Source organism: Euprymna scolopes, chromosome 16, assembly GCF_053919585.1.
Source record: "Euprymna scolopes isolate OS-2025 chromosome 16, ASM5391958v1, whole genome shotgun sequence".
In the NCBI taxonomy this organism is placed as follows: domain Eukaryota; kingdom Metazoa; phylum Mollusca; class Cephalopoda; order Sepiida; family Sepiolidae; genus Euprymna; species Euprymna scolopes.
In genome coordinates this window covers 50,430,368-50,444,451 of record NC_136497.1, presented here as the reverse complement: position 1 = coordinate 50,444,451, position 14,084 = coordinate 50,430,368, and the positions used below count along the sequence as shown (strand labels likewise).

General features: G+C 29.0%; 1 protein-coding gene across 5 annotated transcripts in view; it reads right to left on the bottom strand.

Moving 5' to 3' along the window:
• The window catches only part of LOC145295943 (transmembrane protein 205-like), a 53,658-nt gene that overhangs the window by 1,547 nt on the left and 38,027 nt on the right, over window positions 1-14,084 (bottom strand). For all 5 annotated transcript variants that reach the window (XM_080141828.1, XM_080141827.1, XM_080141829.1 and 2 more), the window contains exons 2-3: window positions 10,189-10,355; window positions 2,953-3,116 (exon numbers count right to left, since the gene is read on the bottom strand). In XM_080141828.1, the coding sequence (XP_079997954.1) occupies window positions 2,953-3,116; window positions 10,189-10,355 (331 nt within the window). The remainder of the gene's footprint in view (window positions 1-2,952; window positions 3,117-10,188; window positions 10,356-14,084) is intronic.

Below are 14,084 nucleotides of genomic sequence, written 5' to 3'. Positions count from 1 at the left end.
ATATATATATATATATATATATATATATATATATATATATATATATATATATATATATATATATATATATAAAACAATGGTCCACAAAAAATGCAATTATTTGATCTGCCTCGAACCACTCTGTGATCTTGCATCTTGGAGAAGATGCACTTTGAAAAAAAAAAAAAAATGGAGACAGGCACACAAACATATTGAGTTTTATATATTAGTAGTCTAGCAAGGTCCCTGGGGAGACAACTGAAGCAGCGAAACTAAAGCTGGCCTGCTAGAACACTATGAATGTAGGTAAATTTGGGCATATTTTATTGGTTTGAAAATATAGCTTCTTTTTTACCAATTGTCATAAAATTTTAACTATAATAGTATTAGAATCTTCAAAAAGCCTGCAAATTTTCAAGTAGTTTCATTCTATAGAACCAAAAATATGAGCATTTCAATATTCAATTTGGCTACGAGTGTGTATGTGCATATATTTCCCCAAGCCTCTGGCCTTGATGGAAGGGAGACAAAAACTTGCTGCTATGGTTTCAAATGATCTGAACTAACAGCAAGGGTAAACTTGATTCCAAATCTTTCTCATGTTATATCTCTCCTCTTTTGGAAATAGGGTGCGATTATGAATATCTCCAGTATCAAATAAGCCTTATACACTGTGAAACTTACTTTATGTATGAAAACCAAAGAGGGGAGATATAACATATGATAAATATTTGGAATCAAGTCTCCCTTTGCTGTTATTTTAGATCACTTGAAACCATAGCAGCAAATTTTTGTCTCCCCCATCATCAAGGCCAGAGGTTTTGGAGAAATATCAAATATTTTGTAATTCATATTCAAAACTAGGAAAACAAATGACTATGATTGAAGTATTGGTAAAGGTGCAATATCTTTTCAGCCATGAAAAATTCTTTAAAATTACCACTACTACAGGTTTTTGAAGGTGCTGAAAACGAAAACGACAGTTAAAATCTCGGGAAACAAGTAGTTTCCAAAATAAGAAATTGGCCATAAAGTGGGTGCTTATTTTACGTTAAATTAATATAGAAAAGTGATCCCTCTGCTCCTTGAAACAGTAATGTGCAACCTTAAAGGCCGATATCACATAGCTCACTACACAATTCAGGCCATTAGCTTTCCAACAAGTCTTCATTTGTTAAATTCTGATCAGTAGTTGCTAAGATTTATAAAATTGCTCACTCTGAACAACTAATACTTCTTATTGTCAAGATGAATTTTACATGCATAGATATGTTTTTTTTGTTTTTTTTTTTGCAAATTTTATACCGAAAACATCTATATTACACACATGTGCACATCACATGTTTTACAATACATTCTATTTAGCAACAGCTTTTAAGATTATAAAATTTTTTTGGATGAATCTGTTTAATTTTTAGTGGGATTATGATGTAGGTCAAATTTGCTATACTAGTTTAACATAAATTGACTACCTACACAAAAGAATGTCACTTCATACTAGCTGGGGATCAATTTATGTCAAACTTACATAACGATCTGACCTTTTCTCCTCATTAAAATATTAAACAGGCAAGTTTTTAAATTAAAAAAAAGAAAATTAACTAGTGATAGGATGATTCCAATATTGTTTCTGATTCCAATACAATTACTGATTCTGTTCTAAGTTCTTTATTTCGATACAATTACCAATTCTGTTCTAAATTCTATATTGACCTTTATTAAAGTGGGGGAGGCATCACAATATCTTATTTATTTTGGGAGTTGATAAAACTTAGAGGCAAGGAAAATTTAATCTTTACTCTTTATAAATGTACTGCAATTTAATGTCTCTTGTGTCACTAATAATTTTTTTGTAGATTATTTCAAGTTAGATTACTGTTTTTTCAGTGACCGACAAAATTTTTTTTTATTTTTTTTTTTGTTTTTCAGTTTTGGTATTGTGTTTCTATGCATATAAAAACAATCCCATCTTAAAGAAAAAAAAGTTATTTATCGATATGATGGGCTTAATATAAGGTTTTAAGTTAATTCCCACCAAAAAAGTCCAAGTTAAAAACTTTAGTGAATACAATTGTTGCTCTATTATCAAATTGTGTTTCTGTTTCCAGAGGGTCCAAATCCAAGTTTTTTTTTTTATTATAAAAAAAAATCTAGCTAACTATCTACTGTGCTTTAGAATCATATTAAAAAGACTCAGTGTGTTAGCTGTTGAAATGAATCTTATATGAATAGTCAAAGTTGCTCTTATGTATAATTACTTTCATGTTTTTTTTTTTTCAAGAGGCAATGTGATTTTACCAAATGCTTATGCTTGTTAGATCTAATAATTACTGATTCCATTATAATTATCATTTACTACAAGATAAAATGACATTTACGAAGATCTTCACTTGTTCAAAGTCTGCATTTTTAGTTATACACTGTGGAAATTAGTTTCTCGATACAAAATGTGCAGCAGTTGAACAGACCAAACCTGTGATGTTTGCTCAGAGATATATTGGCAATCTCCTTTCACATTGTATTCTGCAGTATAGAATATGCTGCCCTAGAATTGTGCGAATGAATATGTATCACTGTCACATTTTTGGAGTTCTGTATTGGCTACTTATCGTGATGTTCTTAACTTTTATGCATTCCCGAATTAGTTTAGTAGCCTCTGTCTATTGTCAACGGTTTTATGGCCATGGCATAATAAAGAAAAAAAAAATACAAGATGGTAGATATTTTAATATCCTACAAATTTTAAATGGCCATAATGCGTTGTCTAATTGAGCGATAAAAAAAAAAAGATTTGATAGTGTTGTTTGTGTTTTGCAAAGATTTATGTGCTCATAAAGTTTTCAGATATGATGAAAATATTAGATAATAGTTAACACCGTCATTAAAAATTGAGAGTTATCTTAAAACATAAAAACAAAATGGCACCAAAAGTAGCAAATAAACATTGTGTCATGACTGAAATGTTAATATCACCTGAATCATCTGAGAAGTTTCCAGTGAACCCATCGGGTATTTTATGAGGAAAGACATCAAGCAACCAGCAGAAGTAATTGTCTGAAGGTGAAAGTAATACGGAAACAATCTACTTTGTACTTTACCAAATTGATGACGAGGAAGAGTGTTTATCATTACTGGACCTACAAAAATCAAAAGTAAAAACAATTGTTAAGAGTTTGGAGAAAAGTTAAAGACAATCTCTCTCTTTAAAAAGTTGAAATAAAAGTCAGGATGCAAAGAATGGTTTTGGCTTGTTTATCTTTTACAGTAACAAACTCTGAGGTCATTTAACCTTTTCACTCATTTCTTTTTTTTAATTACTTATGTAACAGAGTGCGGATGTGTATATGGCAGCTGTATGCAAATGACAGAGCCATGTGCAAAGTGACATCATGACAAAGAAAAAGATTATAAAAAGAAGAATGTAGAGAGAGATGGACAGGAATCATATTAAAAAGGTGTAAATAAATGTTTGTGTTCTAACGGAAAAAAATGAATAGAGTTATTACTTGTCTTCTATTCCTTGCGACGGAGTCTACAATGTGTTTGGTCTCCATGTTAACATGTGTGTAAACGTGTACAACATTACATTTGTCGAAAATGAGGCAGTTTTTTTATTTGTTTGTTAATGATCACTTTTATACCTGATGAAGTCAATTTAAGAATATTTCTTTCATAAAATTATCAATATTTTGGAAGTTATGTGAGCTTGAAATTTATCCCATTCTAATTAGCTAGAAAATTCTCAGTATAGACATATGTATACAGAATTGAAAGAAAAGATAAAATAAGAATCCAAGTTTATTTGCTGTATTTCAAATTATGCCAAAAACTGTTTAGTTTACATTTCTCGAAGAATTAATTTTGTAAAGTGAAATTTTACTTTCAAATTAAATCATTTATATTCATTAAAAAAAGAAAATCATTTTCTTGGTATCTTTTGGAATTTGGAACAAAACACAGAAATGCTACAAAAAAAAAAGTATATATATTTTGAAAATAGAATTAAAACATACCATAATTGCTAAAAAAAAACTGGACTTGTATTTAGAAATAAATATAAGAAAAAAAAACACAGAGCAAGACATCATACTGAGCAAAGAACAAAAAAGCTCTTGAGACTAGAAAAATGGGAAATTATCAATCAATGAAGAGTTAACCAGTTAGGTTAGTTTCAGTAATAGAATACAAACATTTGTGATCGTAAAATAAATGTTAAGCATGTCTATCCTGTGAATATCAGGAAAGAGGTCAATAAAAAACAAATCTATTGAAAAAGAAAAAAAACAAACAAAAAAAAAGCTTATAAAAATGTAACTCTTGGTTCGTTCGTAATTAATAGTCTAAATAACCACTGGACGGATGGCTTCCACATTTTGGTATAATATGTTTACTATACCCATGCGTGTTTCTATATATCTCTTTTTAATTATAACATTGTACTTAATTTTTCTATAATAAATAGGTGGTTTTCTTTGTACGGATGGGCCATTTTTTTTATTTGGGGACAATTATTTCACACCGCGTGCCATTACGTGACGTCACTAAACGGAACTTTTATATACCTAATTGACTTTTTTCGTTTAAAAATGGAATTATTTCTCTTGCGTTAATATACATATATATTTTTTAATATTTCGTGTTTTATATATATAAAGTACAATTGTTGAATGTTATTCTCTTGATAATATTTCTTTGGGAGAAGCACAATTAAAAAAAAAAAAAAGATTAAAACGGAGCGAAATTTAAATTTCCATTCCATTTTTACAACAATCCAGCATTCCAGCACATACTTCGCAAGTTTTATCATAAGTTAATGAGCAACCCATAAAAAAATCTGGTAACTGAGTGTCAAACCTGTTTAAAATATTGTAAAAAAATAATAATAAATAAAAATAAAATAAATAAATAGAACCTCTCCCTAACATACTGGCAATAATTTAGTTTCGTCCTTCCCTTGAGTGTTCTAATAAGAGGGATTGAGTTACTAGAACCTGTATTAGAAGCTGAGCAAAATTATTTAATTGTTGAATTTTTTGCATTTTGGTTAAATTTGTTAGTTTGCAATCGTTAAAAACCCACACAAAAATTGAACAAAAGATAAAATTAAAAAGAATGGTATTCATGCAGAATTCCCCTCCCCCCACACACCGGATTCCAATTAGGTTAGGGTTCGACCAGCCATCGTGGTGACTGAATTCAGCCGAGCGTTGTTCAAATGTTTAAACGCTAAACCAACATTTTATTTATTTTTTTGCAGAATAATTAATGATGGGAGTATTTTTTCTGTTTATTTTCTTAACATCTGTTGACCAAAAAAGTAATTTGTACAGTCTCTTGAAAAAAAAAAATTAAACTTTTCTCTACTTTCACCTATTTACAGTGTTCATATAAAGCATTCATCTTTTCTTTTTATAATAAAAATTCGGGGTACTCCTTGGGCGTTGAGTTCCATGGCGACCAGCATAAAAAACATGCGTCGCTCCCTTCCTGACGCAAGCACACGTGACACATTTTTATTTACTAACGTTGTCGTAGTAACTAAACGATTATCTGCCACATTATTTTGAAAAAAAAAGTTTTACTCTTTATGAATATTAAAAGAAAAATTACTAAACATTTATTAATAATAACTCACTTTTACAGACATTTGTTTTTAAATTTCTTAAATGACGACTTTTATCGACTTTTTTTTTTATAGCATTTGCAGTATGCTGACATTTGTTTTAATTTCTTTTTAAATGACTTTTTATCGACTTTCTTTTTTTAATAGCATTTGCGGATGGATAAAAAAAAAAAAAAACTAAACCATTTACTGATAATTCTCACTTTTACAAATATTTTTAACAAATAAATGTTATCAAAGTCAAGATACCGAGAAATTGTCAGTAAATGGCTTAGTTATTTTTTTCGTTTTTTACCTATCAACAAATGCTATTAAAAAAAAAGTCGATAAAAGTCGTCACTTAAAAAGAAATTTAAAAACAAATGTCTGTAAAAGTGAGGCATTATTAATAAATGTTTAGTAATTTTTCTTTTAATATTCATAAAGAGTAAAAATTTTTTTCAAAATAAATAATGTGACAAATAATCGTTTAGTTACTACGACAACGTCAGTAAATGAAAAGTGTTACGTGCGCTTGCATCAGAAAGTGAGCGATGCATGTTTTTTTATGCTGGTCGCCATGGAACTCAACGCCCAAGGAGTACCAAATTCTGCTTTCAAAAAGAAACGTTTACTACCAACTTTCTTTAAAAAAAAAAAAAAAAAAGTGCAAGTTTTCCTGAAAAAAAAACCAAAACAAAACAAAAAAAAACTTTCACCTAACAATTTATGAAAAAAATAGCGACCCATAAAAATCTGGGGTGCTCCTACACTTTATTGCCGAAATTGGAGACGCCATTTTTTTTTTCACGCACTTGCTATCCAAATTTAGGGGAGACATCATTATATGGCCGAACGATTGCTTCCAGAAAGGGAAAGAATAAATTTACAAAAATTAATATTTATTACTTCCAGAAACTTGGTAAACCGATATTACTGGAGAAAATGAATCTTGACAATTCAAAAAAATGTTTAAAATATTTATTTGTTTGAAAAAAAAAAACAAAAAAAAAAAACAAAACCAAAAAACTATTTTATGAAAGTCCAATGTTGCTTTAAAAGTAAATAAAGTGAAAGAGAACATATATGCGTAATTGTTTAATTGGAAATGTTTCGATTTAATTGATGAGAACGGGAAAGTTTTTCTTGGAACAATTTTTTTTTTGTTTTTATTAAAAACAGAAAATTGAAATGACATATTCATAATAGTTTGACCTGGGCAAGCATCATTTGAAAACCAAAACATTTATTAGTTTTTTTTTGTTTGTTTATTTTTTCGTTTTTGTGGGGTTTTTTTTCGAACAAATAAATAATTTTAAATATTTTTTTGAATTGTCAAGATTCATTTTCTCCAGTAATATCGGTTTACCAAGTTTCTGGAAGTAATAAATGATAATTTTAGTTTAAGGGAGTAATAAATGTTAATTTTGGTAAATTTATTTAGTTTAATTTATCGTTTCCGGAAATAATAAATGTAAATTTTGGTAAATTTATTCTTTCTCTTTCCGGAAGCAATCGTTTGGCCATATAATGATGTCTCCCCTAGATTTGGATAGCAAGTGCGTGAAAAAAAATGGCGTCTCCAATTTTGGCAATAAAGTGTAGAAGCACCAAATCTGCTAGCCGAGTGACAAATCTGCTTAAAATATTGAAAAAAAGAAAGAAAGAAAAAAAAAGAATAGAACCTCTAGATGTATCAGAAATTTGGAAGAATTTTTGACACCCATAACAGAAAACGGCGAATAAAATATTAAAAAAAATTGTAATTTCTCTTTTTAAAGTGAGTTGTTTATTTTCTATATGGAATATACTTTCAAAATAAACTATTAAAGTTGTTTTATTTTTTAAAAAACAGTGTTTACAAAATGTTTATAAAATGCCGGCGTGCCTTCATGCAGCCATTTTTTTTACGTAATAAAATCAATAGAATTTTACGAGTTAAATATTTTTCAATCTTTAAACTTTAAAAATCTATCAAAATTTTTCTATTGGTTCAATTTTTACGATATTTTCAGAGTCAATGTGAAATTTTATGCTCTTTCCAATAAACCAAATATAATATTTTAGATAAACGTTTTTTTTTTTCAAATTCACACCCCCATTTTGAAATGTTTATTAAAATTTTAATAATTAATTTATGTGTCAAAGTTTTATATATCACAAATTGAAGATAAAAGATCAATAAAAAAAATATTCCAATTTAAAACAAAAAAAAGAATAGTTTTTTTAGAAATTTACCTGTAAAGTCTAAAGTGTAAAACCTTTTTTAAAAAAAAAAACATGTTGATTTTTTTTTTAAAATGAAAGCTCATGTTATGCTTATATCATCAAGTAAATACCAGACGCTGACGGCAAATTTTTCTATCTCATCGAATGTTTTCTTTTTTTAGATATTAAAAAAAAAAATTAGTCGATGAAGAAGTATTAAAATATATCAATTAAAAGAATTTTTTAAAAATCGATGAAGCGGATTTTTTGTTCTAGAAGAAAAATTTATAAGTGAATGTGCGTTTCTTTTTTAAGTACGGAGGATGAAAAATACTAATTTTGGTTAACACACGCAATAAAAAAGAGACATTATTTATGCCCTTGGACGAAACCATACTTCATAAATTTCATTTTAGCAGCAGCAGTTATTTAACACTTCGCGCAAAACATGTTACAAAAATGCGATTTTCTAGGACCCTCGCTTTAAAAAATCCTTTTATTTAAAAAATATATGGAATTTAAAATATAAATATGGATAAATTCTTAACAATGAGGAAATGAACTACCCATTTAATAATATTTTTTTTAGGCAAGTGATTTTTTGGCATTTATATATATATATACATATATTTATAAGCAAGTCAAAATATGTTGATTTTCTTTATATTTTTTTTAAAAGAAAACCGCTTTAAAGAAACAAATGTCGCATAATTTGCTATTAAACCTGTTATTTTTTTTTTTAAATTTGGTCTTTGCTCCTTTAATTGAAAAAGAAATTAGGGTTTGAATTATATTTTCAAGTAATTATAAGCTTCATAAAATAGTAAGTTGAATTATTAAGGTTCTGATCATCATTTTTAATGGCCACTTTCTGATACACCTATAGAACCTTTCCCAAACATACTGGCAATAATTTGGTTTCGTCCTTCCTTTGTGTTTCCAATAAAGGGGATTGATTTACTAGGATTTGTATTTGGAGCTGGGCACTTATTAAAATTATTTAATTGTTGAATTTTTTGCATTTTGGTTAAATTTATTAGTTTGCTAGCGCTAAAAGCCCACACAAAAAATTGAACAAAAGACAAAATTAAAAGGAATGGTACTCTTGCAGAATGTAACCCCCCCTCCCCGCACCGGATTCCAATTAGTTTAGGGTTCGACCGGCAATCACCGGATTCAGTCGAGCATTGTTCAAATGTTGAAACACTAAACCAACATTTTATTTATTTTTTTGCAGAATTAATTAATGATGGGAGTATTTTTTCCGTTTATTTTCTTAACATCTATTGACAAAAAAAATTTGTACATTCTCTTGAAAAAAAAAATCCAACTTTTCTCTACTTTCACCTAACTATTTACAGTGTTCATATAAAACATTCATCTTTTCTTTTTATAATAAAAATTCTGTTTTCAAAAAGAAATGTTCACTGCCAACTTTCTTTAAAAAAAGTGCAAGTTTTCCCGAAGAAAAAAAACCCAAAAAACTTTCACCTAACAATTTATGGTAAAAAATTCACCTTTTCTTGGGGGAAAAAAACAAACTTTTATTGATAAAAAAAATTGCAAAAATAATAAAATAAATAAACAATGAGGAATGTGTTCCATTTTAACAAACTGAGCCACAGCAACGCGTGGCCGGGTACAGCTAGTGTGTGTATATATATATATATATATATAAAGCAAAATTAAGTTTACAAGCCAAAAGCTTCTGTAAAGGGAATATAAATATTAATATTTATATAGTAATCTCAACCAAATAAAAAACTCAATAGAAACATTTGCCACTGTGACAACTAACGTCATCTTCATGCTGTACGTGTTTAATGCCACCCAATCTAGATATAACACCTAGGCTTTACCTCCCTACTTAGTTTTAGATATCCAGCACCAGAGACTGTTGACATGGATAGTCCATGGGCTCCACACAAAATCCTACAACTACTAGAGGTACCTGTTGGAGCATAAGTGGTGAATGGCAACTTTTCTTTGCTTTTAGAATCATGTGCAGCAAATATAATGTGCCACGTGACATCTTCACATGACTCTGCAGAGAATCCTTCATGGAAACCTATAATTTTTTTTCAGTTCAAGTCACAGGGCTGTGGAACAAGTTTCTGGAAGCCATGATCAACTCACAGATGTATAAATAATTCAAGCCAGTCCTGGATGCATCATGGTTGTTGATCTTTGGATAATGAACTATGTAGATAACACCCTTTCCCCTTTTCCATAACTTGCTTTTACATGGCTCTAACCTTGTATTAATCTTTTACCAATATATTGAATTGCATGGAAAAATTCAATTACAATGAATGCACTCTTCTTCAAGGGATTTTATGATAAGTGGTTTCATTTTTGATTAATTATTTCTCCAGAGAATGAATTTTTCTTTAACTGACCTGCAATAAGTGAGACCCAGTGTTGAGTACCGAAATTGAGCGCAAAGTTGCCCAGGTAAAATGCTTTGAAAGCTGCTAGACCAGTTGGTGATGTCCAAGAAGTGAAAACTTTGTACAGGACCCCCAGACCAACACTGGCGCCACCCATAATCTGCATGCTGGTCACACTGGAATGAGAGAAAGAAAATACCGTTTGAATCATTTTAGCTGGGAAATAAAATCAAATGTATTTGGCAAAACATAGACAAAATGCAATGGAACTATGTAAAGAGACTGGAAGAAGATATTTACATTCACATACAATCTCAATTTTTTTGGCAAAAAAAAAAAAAAAAAAAATAGCAAAGTCATGTAAAAAGACAGATAAAATGATAAGGCATGATAGCCATCATCACAACTTCCTAACTAATTGTTTCACAAAACAGAAACACAAACAAAGAATACTGCCATTCTTCTATTGAGATAAAAATGACGGTGGTGCATCTTTTGTGGGTGACCATAGAGACTATGACTACCTAGAAAGGTAGATTTAAATTCCTGTTGATGATGTTGTATGCCAGAATCAAGTCTCCTTGTATTCTCCGCTACTCAAGAAAGAACAAATTTAGTCTTTGAAGATGCTCTTTGCAGATACATGTTAAGAGTCCTGTCACCATCCTGGTTACCAACTGTTGAACAGAATTCAGGAAAAAGCAAAACAGAAAACAATAAAAACTCTTTTAGAAGGAATTTTTTCCTAACAGCTATCATTTTAAACAAGGTCGATAGCCATTAGTCGCGTGCTATTGTGTAATGAATGAATGCGTGAATGTAGGATTGACATGAAATTCTTAAAGATAAACTAAAATGACTGAAAAATAAGCTGAAATGACTTAAATAAATAAAAAGTAAATGACTTAGAATGACTTTAATGAACTTAAGGATGAATTGAATGACCTTAAGAATGACTTGAATGCTAAAAAAAATAACTTGAATGGCTTTGAGACTGACTGGTTGTAAAGTGGGTGATCATTTTACATTAAATTAATACAGAAAAGTGATCCCCCACTTTATATCACAAAGTTACAAACATAAGTACAGCATTTAGTAAGAACAGATACTACACTTTGATCTTCATATTTAATTTATTCCTTTTAAAGGCCAAGAAAAGCTAAGAACAGCATCTATTAATAACAGACCTTTGTTCTTAACCAAAAAGGCCAATCACAAAAGTGTTACGGACTGACCGACGGAGTGACTTATAGAGTTGCTTGCATGTGACTAAAAATAAAGAAGTATAACTTTATTACTCGACACAGAATGATTTCTCTGATTAGGACAAAAAAGAATATTAAAGAAAAACAACAAATACATAAAAACAAAAAACAAAAAAAACATACCTTGTTGAAGTTTAAATAATTCAAAAGAAATTGTAAGTAAATACACTATCGAGCAACGATATGTATATATATATATATATATATATATATATATATATATATATATATATGATTTATATAATTATCCACACAAAGAAAAAGAAACGACATGGGCAAACATCATTATTGGAGATATAAATTATTTTAAAAAGGAAATACAGTTGGGAAATTAGTCAAAAACAGTTTATTTTGGTTTGTCAACTCATTTGTGACATTTATGTTAAAAAAAATTTAGTAGACATTACAAGCATTGTAAGTTGTGTAAATATTGATTCTGAGCAAAGTAGCCATCTTTGTTTAGTCAGATAAAGTAAGGTTCATGACCTAAACAAAGATGGCTATTATTTTAAAGGAAATATCATTGAGAAATTAATCAAAAAAGAAAATTTATATTGGTTAAACTTATTTGTTACCTATTTGCATAAAAAACTATTTAATAGAAATCATTTATAAGCATTTTAAGTTCCATAACTATCGGTTCTGAGATCTATCTATAAAAATTTTACTTGATGTTATGCACATGGGTGAACAAAGAATTTTTTTTTTTTTAAGTTGTGGTAGAAAGATGAGTTTTTGTTGTGAATGTTTTACAAGGAGGAACTAAAGATTGTAGCTCAATTGAGTATCTTCTATTGGAATAATGATAAAGCAGAAATGAGCAACGTCCAACATCTCTTCTGTAAGATGATTCTCCCCACTAGATTTTGAAGTTGATTTTGTATTTATGAACATCTTTGTTTTTTTAAATATTGAGAATTGTTTTACAAGGGGCATTTCAAAAGTAATGCCTCTTACTTTTTTTTTTATTCTACTCGAATGGATCAGTGGGGATTGCAAATTGCATTGTTATGATGACTTAACTTCTGCATCTCTCTATTACAGATATTGACAGTGTGAGATTCTAAGAAAGCAACTCCTGTCATGAATGTGTGTCAGAAGTAGAGATGTGTCATTGAATTTCTTGCAAAAGTGCATTGAGAATGGTGGTGACTATGTAAAAAGATAAATTCTAGAGCATAAAAGGTTGTTCGTTTTAATGGTCCCACTTTCGTCTTCATAGCTCTTCTTTTGGAGCTAAAAAAAAAAAAAACAAAAAAAACAGGAGACTTTACTTTTGGAACAACCCTTTATTTTAATACAAGCACTGCTGTCATCATCTATGTACAGAAGTAGATTTAATTCAAACCGGTTTAGTTTGTCTATCTAATATCATATCAACCTCTTTGATGGGTTTATCTAATAAAATTTTAAATATACAATTAATTGAACACAAGTTCTTTTACTCATAAAAAAAAAAGGAAAAGAAAACTAAATTAACTAGATCTTCAGAGAACTTCACCGCATGATTGAGAACAACACTTTTGTCCAGGGACGGGTTGTTCCACTGTCAGTAAAAGTGGATTAGTAGGTTATACTCAAATACTTGCAAAAGGCATCTTTATGTAGCAATCCTCATAAAATCAAATTTTTAATTTTGCTATAAAAAAATAGATTTATAAAATACTAGCAGGGTGGGGTGTGTGCCATGTCGTAAAATATGCTTAAATACATTTTAATTCATACAGATTTTGTATTTATTATTCCAGGACCAATTCTCTATTGAATATTACATTGTACCTAATATATAGTAGTGATTTCAAAAGTTATAAAAAATGACTTCGGTGCTATCAGATAGAATCGAAACCAAAACATTTAAAACCCCAGCTGCGTTCCCTACTGATGTAGCTATCATGAGATAGGTGAGAAAGAATTAATATTGAACGATTTGAAGAAATGAATTGAATTTAGATACATGCAGAAAGAAGCAAAAAATATGTTGACAAGTTCAAATGAACAGTTTGCATTCCAACTTGTGTACGCATTAGTCATCTATCCAAACAAAGATTATTAGGGCTAAGACAACAGCATATTCTTTCCATTGTTTTGACTTTTGAGTGTGTATCCGTTGATATCTTATATGCTTTTATATAGAGTGATGTGATTCTCAGTTGATTAAGCTAGGCTTTAAAAATAAAGGTATAAGATTCAATTTGAAATTTGTTTATCTTCAAAGTGCACTTTTATAAATTTTACAAAGTAAGGTATAAAAATTTAATTTAAATTGAATCAAAAAATTAACTTGGATTTATTTTATGTAATGTACATTCTGTTGCACTTTTTAAAAAAAAAAATCATTGAAAATTTTATATCTATATCATTAATTGCTAGATGAAAGATAATGTTTTTAAATTGCAACAAAATGTACATTACATAAAATAAATCCAAGGTAATCTTTTGATTCAATTTAAATTAAATTTTTATACCTTACTTTGTAAAATTTATAAAAGTGCACTTTGAAGATAAATAAATTTCAAATTGAATCTTGTACCTTTATTTTTAAAGCCTATAGTAAAAACATTTTGTTTAACAATTTTCATGCCTTGGATGAAATGCTTTTCTAACTTGTATCTTATCTTTTTAAGATTATATTTAAAAACT